The sequence below is a fragment of the Hypanus sabinus genome, chromosome 27 (assembly GCF_030144855.1).
Source record: "Hypanus sabinus isolate sHypSab1 chromosome 27, sHypSab1.hap1, whole genome shotgun sequence".
NCBI lineage: Eukaryota > Metazoa > Chordata > Chondrichthyes > Myliobatiformes > Dasyatidae > Hypanus > Hypanus sabinus.
This window is the reverse complement of record NC_082732.1, coordinates 21,806,427-21,818,674: the sequence shown is the minus strand read 5'-3', so window position 1 is coordinate 21,818,674 and position 12,248 is coordinate 21,806,427. Positions and strand designations below refer to the sequence as shown.

The 12,248-nt window shown below is 42.6% G+C and overlaps 2 protein-coding genes across 5 annotated transcripts in view; one reads left to right on the top strand and one right to left on the bottom strand.

Annotated features, from left to right (window-relative positions):
* The window catches only part of ccdc30 (coiled-coil domain containing 30), a 117,405-nt gene extending 115,064 nt beyond the window's left edge, over positions 1 to 2,341 (bottom strand). For both annotated transcript variants that reach the window (XM_059951886.1, XM_059951887.1), the window contains exon 1: positions 2,016 to 2,341. In XM_059951886.1, the coding sequence (XP_059807869.1) occupies positions 2,016 to 2,033 (18 nt within the window). In that variant the 5' untranslated portion in view covers positions 2,034 to 2,341. The remainder of the gene's footprint in view (positions 1 to 2,015) is intronic.
* A 384-nt stretch (positions 2,342 to 2,725) lies between these two features.
* Positions 2,726 to 12,248, top strand: part of utp3 (UTP3 small subunit processome component) — a 29,267-nt gene continuing 19,744 nt past the window's right edge. Inside the window, exons 1-6 of one of the 3 annotated variants that reach the window (XM_059951890.1) lie at positions 2,726 to 2,846; positions 4,480 to 4,570; positions 9,728 to 9,784; positions 10,414 to 10,470; positions 11,788 to 11,932; positions 12,152 to 12,226. In XM_059951890.1, the coding sequence (XP_059807873.1) occupies positions 2,839 to 2,846; positions 4,480 to 4,570; positions 9,728 to 9,784; positions 10,414 to 10,470; positions 11,788 to 11,932; positions 12,152 to 12,226 (433 nt within the window). In that variant the 5' untranslated portion in view covers positions 2,726 to 2,838. Of the gene's footprint in view, positions 2,847 to 2,907; positions 2,967 to 4,479; positions 4,571 to 9,727; positions 9,785 to 10,413; positions 10,471 to 11,787; positions 11,933 to 12,151; positions 12,227 to 12,248 lie in introns of those variants that run through there. The other 2 variants (XM_059951891.1, XM_059951889.1) reach the window with 2 other exon arrangements.

Here is a 12,248-nt window from a genome sequence, read left to right as displayed (position 1 = left end):
TGGCAGGTAAAATGAGAAAGAAAAACACATTTTCTAAATGTCAATCAATGCTAATGGAACATTCCCTGAATTTAGGGAATGTTGTAAAATTAAAACCAATGCCCCAACGCTGTAATCATTTCTAAGAGAAAAATACTTTTTCAACCAACACTGTCACACAGAGTCAAACTGTTATGCAGCACAACATACATGTTCCATTATTCTAAGATCACTGGAACCTTTTATCAGCACAGATCATTGGTTGAAAGCATTAACTCTGCTTCTCACTCCACAGATGCTGCCTTACTATATATTTCTGGCATTTTTTTTTGTTTTCAATTAGCAGCATGCCTTGACGTCTCTATGCCTAATTTTGTGAAGAATGAGTTTGGCCATTTCATCCGAATTCTGCTGCAGGCAGTCCTTGGAGCAAAACTAGTGCAGAAGAATGTCTTTGATCTCAGAATAATCTACATAGAATGTCCTACAGACCCTACAAGGAAATAGATAAGGGTCCCATGTATGGTTCCCAGAGCAGACTGAGAGTTATTTAGCAGAATGGTTCTTTAACAGAACATTCAAACAAGCACCAATGTCTTGGAGACACAAAAGAACGATGAAGAATCTTGACTGAAATGTTAAATGTTCTCCATTGTTGCCCGATTTGCTGAGTGCTGAGTTCCTCCAGCTCCGGTTGGTGAAGCACCAACATTTTGGCTGTTGGCAAAAAGCATTCTTCTCAGTTCGTCCAGCTCAGGTCCCAGAGGCATTGCACACTACACACGAAGCTGGCTGTGGCAGAGGTGAGACTGTCATCTGTCCCTTACTAAACCATGGGTTAATGAAGAGATACTGGAAAAAGAGTGGTCTTTATCAAAGTTTATCCAAAGGTGTTAGTTAACACAGGACTGTATATTATAAGGATTGCCTCTATGGTTGCCTACTGGGGTAAGCATCAAGTTCTACTGGAAGATAATTCATTCAATGAAGAATTCCTAGAAGTCGATTGGTGAAACAGATAAAGGGCAAGAAAAGGGGGAATCTGATAGAAGACAGAAGACCACGGAAGAAAGGAGAGGGAGGTGATGAGTAGGTAAGAAGGGGAGGTGTGGGAGGGAAACAGAAATGGGGAATGGTGAATGTGAAGAAGGGGGCATCACATCCCTCTGGTGCTCCTCCCCTTCCCTTACTTCCACGGTCTTCTGTCCTCTTATCAGATTCCCCCCTCTCCAGCCCTTTATCTCTTTCACCAATTGGCCCCACCTTGTTCTGACTTCCCTCTTCCTTTCCGGTCCTGATGTAGGGGCTCAGCCTGAGATGCCCGCCGTTTACTCTTTCCCACAGATGCTGCCTGGTCTGCTGAGTTCTTCCAGCATTTTGTGTGTTGCTTCCTGACAAAGAATGATAGCTAGAACCAGTCAAGGTGGTTTGAGTATCTCAGAAACTGCTAATTTCCTAGGATTTTCAAGCACAAGTCTTGAAAGTTTACAGAGAATGGTGTGAAAAAAAAAACAATTTAAAAACTTCCAATAAGCAGCAGTTCTGTGGGCAAAAACATTTCGTCAATGAGCGAGATCAGAGGAGCCTGACCAGACTGGTTCCAGCTGACAGGCAAACGACAGTAATTCAAATGACCGCGCGTTACAACAGTGAAGTGCAAATGAGCACCTTCGAACGCACAGCACGTCGTACCTGGAAGTGGATGGGCTACGGCAACAGAAGACCACGAACATACACTCAGGGGCCACTTTATTAGGCACAGGGGGTATCTAATAAAGTGGTCATTGAGTGTATGTCATATACTTCTGCTATAAGGAAGAGGTAAGTAAATCAAATACCCATTCGTTGTTCATTTATCACAATTCGTGCATGCATGGTTACTAAGTGAAAATAAATTGGGTTCAGTTGGCCTTTACCGTCAAACTACCCGCCAATATGTAGATCCGGAGCTGTAGGCACCGAGGAATCCCATATTTTGTGAACCATGAGGGCACAACGCTTGAAAGAGTGAATTGAAATTGCGTTTTAATGTTTACCTCCCCACTGCCCTCCATCTTCCACCCTTCACGCTCAGCAGGTTCCTTCGACAACTCCTGCTCCTCCACCTGTCAGGCCGTGTCCCGACCTCATGATGCCGCCGCCACACCGGCTGATGCACCGAATCGATGCTCCGCCGGCCTCCGAGCCCCTTTCTCGCTACGTTCACGACAACAGCGAGGATGGAGAATTTGGGCCAGGGCTGCTTAACGACGCTGTTTCCGAGTTGAACATTGAAGGGGACCCCGCTGTATTGGATGCAGCACTGACAGTCGCTCCACCCGGGACGTGTCAGCATCCACGGCGGCCCCACCTTCCCAGCGCGGCGCGGCCCCGTTACCAGGCAGCTGGCACAGCCCACCCGAATAGTCCAGGGGAGGGCATTATTCAGATGTCTTCCAAATGTTGTCAATTCGCACCAGTCTCACATTACCGTCAAGGTCCAAGTCTAAATAATTAATAAAATAATTCCTGATTTTAATTGTCAATTAAATATCTTTTAACTTGCAAAATATATCGTGAATTAATTTAAGTACCCCCTCTACCGACGGCAATGAAATTAACCGGCCGTTGTCCGAGTAGAAAACAATTCCGGGTTGACAAATAAACGCAAAATAAATAATGAATTTGCTGCACATTCGAACTACAACAATCTAATAAATAAAAAGAAACATCTATCAGCATATTTAAAATCTGTGGAAAAGCAGTGATTAATATTTCATGGTTTGTCTCTGTCCTGCAACGGAGAACGATAATAATTTTTGAAGGTGTTTGCCGGGGGACATTAAGGATGGGAACACCAACGACTTCCTGTTGGAGACCATGCGAAGGTAAGAAACAGGTCTGGATTCAAGGGAAGGGATGTTGTTGGAAGGAGAAACGAGTTTTGTTCGGGGAAGCGGAGGAATGGAAAAGATTAAGGGTTTTGTTTTCAGAGGGGAAGAGTTCAGGTCAGGGAGGGTTCCTGGTAATAGAGGCGCGGGAGCCGAAGGCGAGAATTGCCGGCGAGGAGATGCGTCGCCTTTTTCCGCTTCAGCATCTCGATGCGCAAGATATTCTGCAAATAGTGGAGGAACTCAGCAGGTCGGGCAGCATTATTAGCGGAAAATGAGCAGCCGACGATTCAGGCCGAGGCAGCACAAAACGTCGACTGTTCATTTCCCTCTACAGACGCCGCCTAAAGCACTGAGTTCTTCCAGCATTTTGTGCGTGTTCTTCAGCTTCGCGAGTCGCTTTACCGCCAGCAAGTCTTTATTTAACTGCATGGTGCGCGATCCCACGACCCTGAATGTAATGTCAACTGGATAACTGTTGTAGGGGGCTGCAGATGTTGCACTGTGGAGCAACATATAAAACAATTTCTCCCCTTTATCTTTCACTTGGATGCAATCTGAATGAGATGTAAACCTGCATAAATTGTGTGAGAACTGTCAGTTGAATTGCAGTTGGTGATTAGAAAGACCTGTTGTCGAGAAGATTTAATGCCTCACCTCCTTTCCTTTGTCCACTCTTCTTTCCCATCAGATTCCTTCCTCTCCAGCCCTTTACTTTTCCCACCCTCTTGGCTTCACCTATCACCTTCTAGCTAGCCTCCTTCCCCTCCCCGCACCTTTTTATTTGGGCGTTTTCCACTTACCTTTCCAGTCTTGGAAGAAGGGTCTCAGCCCAATATGTGGACTGTTTATTCATTGCTATAGATGCTGCCTGGCCTGCTGAGAACTGCAAACAGATCGCTTAATACCATAATTAAGACTTGTGCTTCATCCCTTTAAGACCATGATAAACATCCTATTCAAACCAATCCATTTGAAAGTTTAACCTGCTCACTGATTGACCTGCTAAAGGGTCTGGACCCAAAACATCGACTGTACTCTTTTCCATAGATGCAGCCTGGCCTGCTGAGTTTCTCCAGCGTTTTGTGCATGATGTGATAATGATAATGAAGATAATCTGTAGATACATTTCAGTCGGGTTGGAGACTGTGCCATAAAACTTGCTCATTAGGTATAAAGAATACCTTGATTTTGTACATTGCTGTACTGGTCTGCTCATGATTGTGTAAAGAAACACTAAATTCTGCATTTAAAAATATACAGGAATATGTGTACATAACCATCTGTGCCAATAACACGTACATTGAAACACACAGTGAAATGCGCTGTTTGTGTCAACGACCAGTACAGTCTGAGGATGTGTGGGGGCAGTCCACAATTGTGGTCATGTTTCTGGCACCAACTTAGCATGGCCACAATTTACTAATTTGGGAGAAAATCAGAGCCCCCAGGGGAAGCCTACGAGGTAAATGGGAGAATGTGCTAACTTCTTGCAAACAGTGGAAGCAATTGCAGCCTGGGTATATCATTGTGCAAAGTAAAAGCATGATGTTATCTAAATTTGTTACTCTTAGACTAAGTATTTTTTATATAACTACATTTTTAATTATTGGTTGCTTTGCCCATCTAGTAGAAGAAAGCCCAGGCAGCCGCAGAGGCAGCAACAGGATGATGACAGTGATGACCCCAAGAAGTACAGCAAGTTACCAAAACCAGATATTGTGAGTATTAAAAAGAAGAGTATGTGGTAATCCTTTATGTTACTTACATTACATGGCTTAATGTGACATGGACTTGTATGTGGAAGTGGTCGATTTGCTTCAACCGTGGTTTCAAAGGTTTAATGACCTTGTGCATGAGAGTGTAAATCACGTACACATCATCCATAAGAAAGATCAAAAGTCACCCATCTATTATATTTGTCAGACCCAGTTATCCTCATCTGCACCATTTCATTTGGACTACTTTGCATCAGTTATTATAATTGAAGCCTGTTTGCTAGAGCAGCTATAGATGCTCCCAAGTATTATGCCTCTATGAATAGAGATATCTTGTTGAGTTGAGGGGTGTGACAGAACAAGTTGCAGAGCTATAGGAAGGGATGGTCTGATTGCTTCATTAGGAGCCAGTGTCGTCCTGGTGGGCTGAATAACGCTTTTGTGCCTAGTATGTTTGGAATCAACTCAGCAGCACCTCTACAACCAGACAGCTTTGGTTCTGATTACAGCAAGAAACTTCTCACTGTTTATTCCCAACAGTCATCTTCCTATTATCTCCAACAGTCCAGATAACATCACTTGATAATACCTTTAAATTTCTATTAGCCACCATGTAATAAAAAAAATCACCAAAAGCAAGGTGGCCTAATGGGTTCCAGCAATCTTGGAGCAGTTTTAAAAGGCTTTTTTTTTAATATAGCCATTGTATGATAGCTATGGAAAACCTTTATATAGTTGCAAGAAAAAGTTTGTGAACCCTTTGTGAACCTGGTTTCCTACATTAATTACTTATAAAGTGTGGTTTTGTCATCATCTAAGTCACAATAATAGACAAACACAATCTACCTTCAATTCTTTAGTGATCACATTGTTTAATCGTGCACAGTCCAGGCTGGAAAAAGTATGTGGAGCCTTGTACTTAATAATTGGTAGAACCTCCTTTAGCAGCGATAACCTCCACCAAACGTTTCCTGTAGCTGCTGATCAGATTTGCACAATGGGGAAGAGAAATTTTAGACCATTCCTCCATACAAAACTGTTTCAGTTCATCAATATTTCTGGGATATCTTGCATGAATGGCCCTCTTCAGGATATGCCACAGCATTTCAATTGGGTTGAGGTCTGGTCTCTGACTTGGCCATTCCAAGACATGCATTTTCTTTTTAAACCATTCTTTTGTTGATTTACTCTTGTGTTTTGGATCATTGTTTTGTTTTGTCATCCAACTTCTATTAAGCTTCAGGTGACGGACCGCTATCCTGACATTCTCCTGTAAAATGTCTTGATACAATATTGAATTGGTTGTTCTCTCAATGATGACGATCTGTCTGGGCTCTGAGTCAGCAACGCAGCCCCAAGCTATGATGCTTCTTCCACATGCTTCATATTTGGGATGAGGTTTTGGTGTTGGTGTGCAGTGCCCTTCCCCCCCCCCCCCAACATAAAAGTTTTAATTTCTGCTAAAAAGTTTGACTTTTGTCTCATCTGTCTACAGAACATTGTCCAACATCTAGGTGGTCTTTTGCAAGCTTGAGATGTGCAACAATTTTATTTTTGGGGAGCAGTCGTTTACTCCATGGTGTCCTTCCATGAACACTTCTTGTTCAATGTTTTTATAGTGGACACATGAACAGAGACTGCAGCAAGTTCTAGAGATTTCTGCTGGCCTCTTGCTGTAACCCTTGGGTCCTTTTTCACCTTCTTCAGCCCTCCATGTTGTGCTCTTGGTGTGATCTTTGCAGGGCACCCACTCCTGGAGAGAATAGCAACAGTATTGTATTTCTTCCATTTTTGTAGGCAATTTCTCTTACTGTAGACTGATAAACACTCAGGTCTTTAGAAATGCCCTTGGAGCCTTTTGCAGCTTCATGCATCTCTGCAATTCTCCTGAGGTCCTCTGAAAATTGTTTTGATTGAAGCATGGTGCAGATAAACAGATGAGCAGGCTATGTCGGTAACCTGACTTTCCTTTTTATAGGGCAGGGCACCCGACCTCGACAATCCAATCTCATCTCATTGGTTGGAGCACCTGACTCCAAATAGCTATTGTAGATGGCATTATCCCCAAGGTTCACATACTTTTTTGAACCTAGGCTGTGATTGTTCAGATGGTGTACTCAGTTTAACGAAAAGTACAATTGTTTGTGTGTTACTAGTTGAGGCAGATTGTATTTGTCTATTATTGTGACTTAGATGAAGATCAGACCACATTTTTTGGGTAACTAATGTAGAAAACCAGGTAATAGCAAAGAGTTCAAACTTTTTCTTGCAACTGTATTAAAAAGCATGCTTGTTCAGTCTCAGCTCTCATACTGTTTAATTTTGAATGTACTGAATGAAGGATGTCAAGGGTACCAGGAAGAAATAAATTAATTATATGAGGAGATGACGATTCTCGTAGTAGTCCAGCTTAAGAGATTTCACTTAAAAACTACAATGAATTGCTTAGTTTGTTTAAGGAATAACTATTTGCACTGGAGGAGAAAGGGTGTTGAAAGCAGATTCATTAGTAATTTAGATTAGAATAGTGGTCACCAAACTTTTTAAGCCCGAGATCCCCTACCTCAGCCTTAGTAAAAGGCAAGATTGACCCCACATCAATTAGCTACACGCATGCGCACCAGGACAGAAAAGACCAGAAGTAAAACCCCACAACTCGGAAGTAGAAATAATATACAAACACGGGGGGGGGGGGGGGGGGGGGGGTACCCATCCTTTTTTTTTGCACCGCGGACTGGTTTAATATTGATAATATCCTTGTGGTCTGGCCGACGGGGGCGGGGAGGTGTTAAACACAACTGGAATACAGCGATACTCGAAGCAGGTTCCCTATGTACAGCCTATTCTAGTTTTCGCGGCTCGGGGCTTCTGTCCCACTTGCTCACGTTTTTTTCCACTGAGAAAACCCAGCAGGTTCATCTTTAAGTGCTGGGTGCTTGGACTCAGGGTACTGAAGCAGTTTTGAGACATTGCCTCATTAGACAGCCTCCGGGCCCGAACTCAGCCTCCCACCCACCTGCCGCCAGGTGCCTTGGCCAGGTGTGGCTGGTCATGGGTGGGGTAAGAGGACAATGTCAGGGCCGTAGGTCCCCGTTCCGGGGCTGCGGCGGTCACAGTCCGGAGAGTGCGGCTGACCGAGCAGGAAGTGCGACAGAGCACCCGCCCCCCTTGTAGGATCTATCGGCCGACAAATGTTTGTTTCAGTAGATCGCAGCGCGGTAACTACTCTGATACTTACAAATCGCTGAGTCTGAATTAGGTTGTCTGTGAATATTTTAGCACTGGGTTCCCCATGAACATTCGGTGTGCTAAACAGGTTCAGAAGCAGCGCTCCAGGCCAGTAGTGAGGGCACTTCCCGCCAGCTGCCCAAGGCCAACCGGTGATCCCTGGCGCGAGGGTATCACTGCGTTTAGTGCCTGATGACTTTGCGTGGCTTCAAGTTCAACAATGGGCTGACAGTGAATGAGGAAAAGTGCAGCTGACTCATATCGTTTCCTCGCGGCCCGGTGGTTGGGGACCACTGAATTACACTGCGTAGTGCGGGAGAGCTACACGCATGCGCTCTGGACAGAAAGAACGAAACTAAAACCCCACAACCTGGAAACAATCTCTCAACAGTATTTTTTTTTCCCCTTTTTTTTCGGGATCAACTGGGAAAGTCTCAAAGATCGACTAGTCGATCGCGATCGACGGGTTGGCGACCACTACATTAGATTATGAGGGCACTCAGTCCTCATTTATTGTCATTTAGAAATGCATGCATGCATTAAGAAATGATACAATGTTCCTCCAGAGTGGAACAAAAAAGCAGGACAAACCAAAGACTCACACTGACAAAACCACATAATTATAACATAGTTACAGCAGTGCAAAGTAATACCATAATTTGATAAAAGCAGACCATGGGCACTATTTTAAAAAAAGTCTCAAGTCCCGATCGACTCTGATAGTCCACGATATCAGGCAGCAAAAAGGGAGAAACTCTCCCTGCCATAAACTTCCAGGCACTGACAACTGATGCATTGGAAGCACCCGTCCACAGCAGACTCTGAGTCCATCCGAAAACTTCGAGCCTCCAACCAGCCCCTCCGATACAGCCTCCCGAGCGCCATCCTCTGTCGAGTGCCTTTGTCCTCGTCCCGGCTGCCGAAACAAGCAAAGCCGAGGTCTCGGAAGCCTTCTCCTCTGGAGATTCCGGACCGCACAGTAGCAGCGGCAGCGAAGCGGGCATTTCAGAAGTTTCTCCAGATGTTCCTCCACGCTCTCACGTCTGTCTCCATCAAATCAGAATTATGCACGGATCCCTACTTAACAAATACCAGATATCATTCACCAGAGAGGCCGCGCGTGCTGTGTCGCGCCGCCATCTTCTCCTCCCTCCCTCATTATAATTTTCAAAAGGAAAGTGAATAAACATTTTAACGGCTTAAATTGTCAGGGAATTAGATATATCAAATAACTTTGAGAGGATCAGTGACTGTGAGGTTTTTGGTTATTTAATATTACCAGCACCTGCAGTGCTTTGCTAGTGTGAAAGAATTAAAGTAGATTCTGGGAACAAATAGAAACTCCCTGCTAATATAGCTTTAATCATATTTTAAAATACGAGGTTTCAGCACAGCCAAGTTATTGGAGAGATGGCAAGTAAGTTTCTTCAGAGGACTACGTAACGTAGCTGTTAGCACGACCCCACTGCAGCTTGGGGCATCGGAGTTCAGAGATCAGTTCCGACATCCTTTGTGAGCAACTTTGTACATTCCTTCCCTTGTGAGCATGGCTTTCCTCTAGGTGTTCTGGTTTCCTCCCACAGTCCAAAGATGTACCAGTTTGTAGATTAGTTGCTCATTGTAATTTGTCCTGTGATTAGGCGGGGTTTAAATAGATGGGTTGCTGGGTAGCTCAGAAGGGCCTGTTCTCCACTGTATCTCCAAGTGAAATCAATAAATCTTATGGGATTATATTTGCATTCCATTGAAGAATTGGGAGCAAGTTGATCCAGACTTTTAGTCACTGATTTTGAAACCTTGGAACTTTGAATAGCAATGGGGTATCTTGCAGGCTTGGTTTAGTTAGTTAATTTTTTTGTGATTATGATGTTGAAGTGTGAGATGGATATGATAATTGTGTTTGGATTGAAACCACTTACATTTTCCTTGTAGAATTCCTCAGAGTATTATAATGACGACGTTGATGAATTTCACGAGAAGAAACTTGAGGTAAGTGTGAAATACTACATAAAAGTGACTTGACTTGTCTATAATCTTTACAATAAAGGGGGAAAAATAAGCACAGATGAAATTGTGTTAGTTAGTTTCCTGTGATGTTATGGTAACCAGATAATTTGATTTGTAAACCACAGGTGAAGTAGAAGTAGGGGTTTGGTGTGGAATTAACAGAAGTTCCAGAAATTCGGGAGTTTAATAAATTATTCCACAGCGCCAGCTGAAACTCACTGGAAAATCAATGTTGCTGTGGGAAGGAATGTGATATGAAAGTATGACACAATTACAGTGCAATTGCCATCATAAATGTAAGCGTAAGATTTAAAATATTTATAATTAGCAGCAATATTGGGTAGTTTGGGACATAATAACGATAACATATGTATTGCCACACAAGAAATTTGCTGTGCATTTTACTGATTTTTCAGTGTGAAACATTGACAAAATACTACCTTAAAATAATCTGTATTTGGGGAAAGTTGTAAAAGGAGGAGCAGGAAGACAGCAGTTTTTATACAAGGTAATTTTTAAAGTGCACCCAAAGCAGTTTTAGCATCAGGAGTCCAGAGGTGCCTTGATGCTCTTTGTTTGCAGTGTGGATAATCTACAATTTTGTTTTTCAGAAGCTGCTGGCTGATGGACCTGCACGTGATAATTTGAGTGAAGATTCACTTGATGAGGTGTGTATGTCCAATTCTGCTGGGCTGTTGGTCAAGCTTCTGGGAAAGCCTTTTGAGTAATGTCTAAATTCCCTGTCGAACAAGTAGATTAAAAATCAGTCCAGAATTTTTTTTTCTTCTCATCACTTTGAGGGAAAACAGGAATTGTGGAGCATTCCAAAGCATGTTTTTGCTGATGAAATAGTTTAAACTCTTGCCTCTGTTGTAATGTAGGCAACACTGAACTACTGCAACAACTCACAATCAGACCATGGCTATATAAAATAAACAATAATAATGTGGAAGAGTTTCTCTTACTGGCCTTCAAACAAGCTTTCCACTGTTATTTGAACGGCCAGACAACCTCAACTGAAAGATGATATATCTTATGTTGTGCTGAAAAACTAGCCTAGGTTTCAGTGCTTGACCCAGGAGCTCTCTCATGCACTCTTTAAGGTACTAAAGAAAGTAGTCAGTTATTCAAACCACCAACAAAGGTCTTGATAGGACCAGAAGACAATGAAACTTGTTGAGAATCTTATTGGAGATCTGTGGGTGTTACATTTCTGTATGCAGTCCGGGCTGATTGTGTATGTGATGGATGTTAATTATGTCATTTGTAATGTAATGCAGCTAATGGTTTTTTACATTGCCAGTTTATTCAACTAATAACAAATAAAATGTATGACTTCATTCTACTTTGTTTTTGTTTACTACAGCCAGCTCAAAGTGTAAACACTTTCATCCACTTTCTGCAAACTGTTAGTTGAAATTGGTTAAAGTGGCTTTATTTGTTCACCTTATTCACTCACGCACTGCTCTTAACATGTGTGCATGATGTTTCTGAATTGGGATGTATCGTGCATGACAATATGAGGCTTCATTGGCCCTCCTAAATCTGATACAATTACTGCAGTCTCCTAAGAACTTGTCCAACCCTTCCATCTACATCAATAATCTTAACCCCTCTTGTTTATTTAACTCGTTTGATTTGGCGTTCTGCATTCCAGAGGGCCTTGAGTGTTCTGCTGTTTACTTGGGGCCATCTGTAGATTTTTACCACTTTACATTTCAGTGGTTAATGAGAGTGAAGAGAAAGCAGCTATAATATTGAATGAGAGAGCTGGTCCAGAAGGCTGTATGGAATATCCTTTTTCCTATTTTTATGCTTTCACTGAGTTAAAAGAAAATTGCCGACAAACTCTTGTGTTTGATACTGTTCAGTATATATTTCCCTTCTGTTGTCATGCAGCAAGAGTATATTACTAGAAATTAATTTATTAAGCACTAACAGATTGGATCAAATATATGGCTACATATTATGTCCTTTTAAAACAGGAAGAGGTAATGCCTCTGGACCTTGCTGATTCTGATGAAGATGATGATGATGAGGGAGAGGCAGAAGCAATGGAAGAAGATGATGAAGATGAATACGAGGAAGAGGTTGACATGGATAGTGACCTTGAAGGCAAATTGGAAGAAGGTTGGTTTAGGTCTGGGGTATTATCAAACTTTGTGTAATCCATCAGATGACTAATTTCTTTCCATGCCCAAGCCCACCCTGAAGCTTTTGTGGAGACCTGGAGAAATAATCCATAAATGTTACTCTTAATAACAATCAATACATGAAGATATTGCTGCAAATGCTGAATTTGTTTCTTCATAGTAACATTCATTGTTGCTACACCTTTTTCTTTTGCAGGTCTCCCAAGTGCATTGGCCTGGGGACAGAAGAAGAAATCGTATTATAGTACTGATTATGTTGATGAGCTTCCTCGTAAGTACTGGAATTTGGCCTC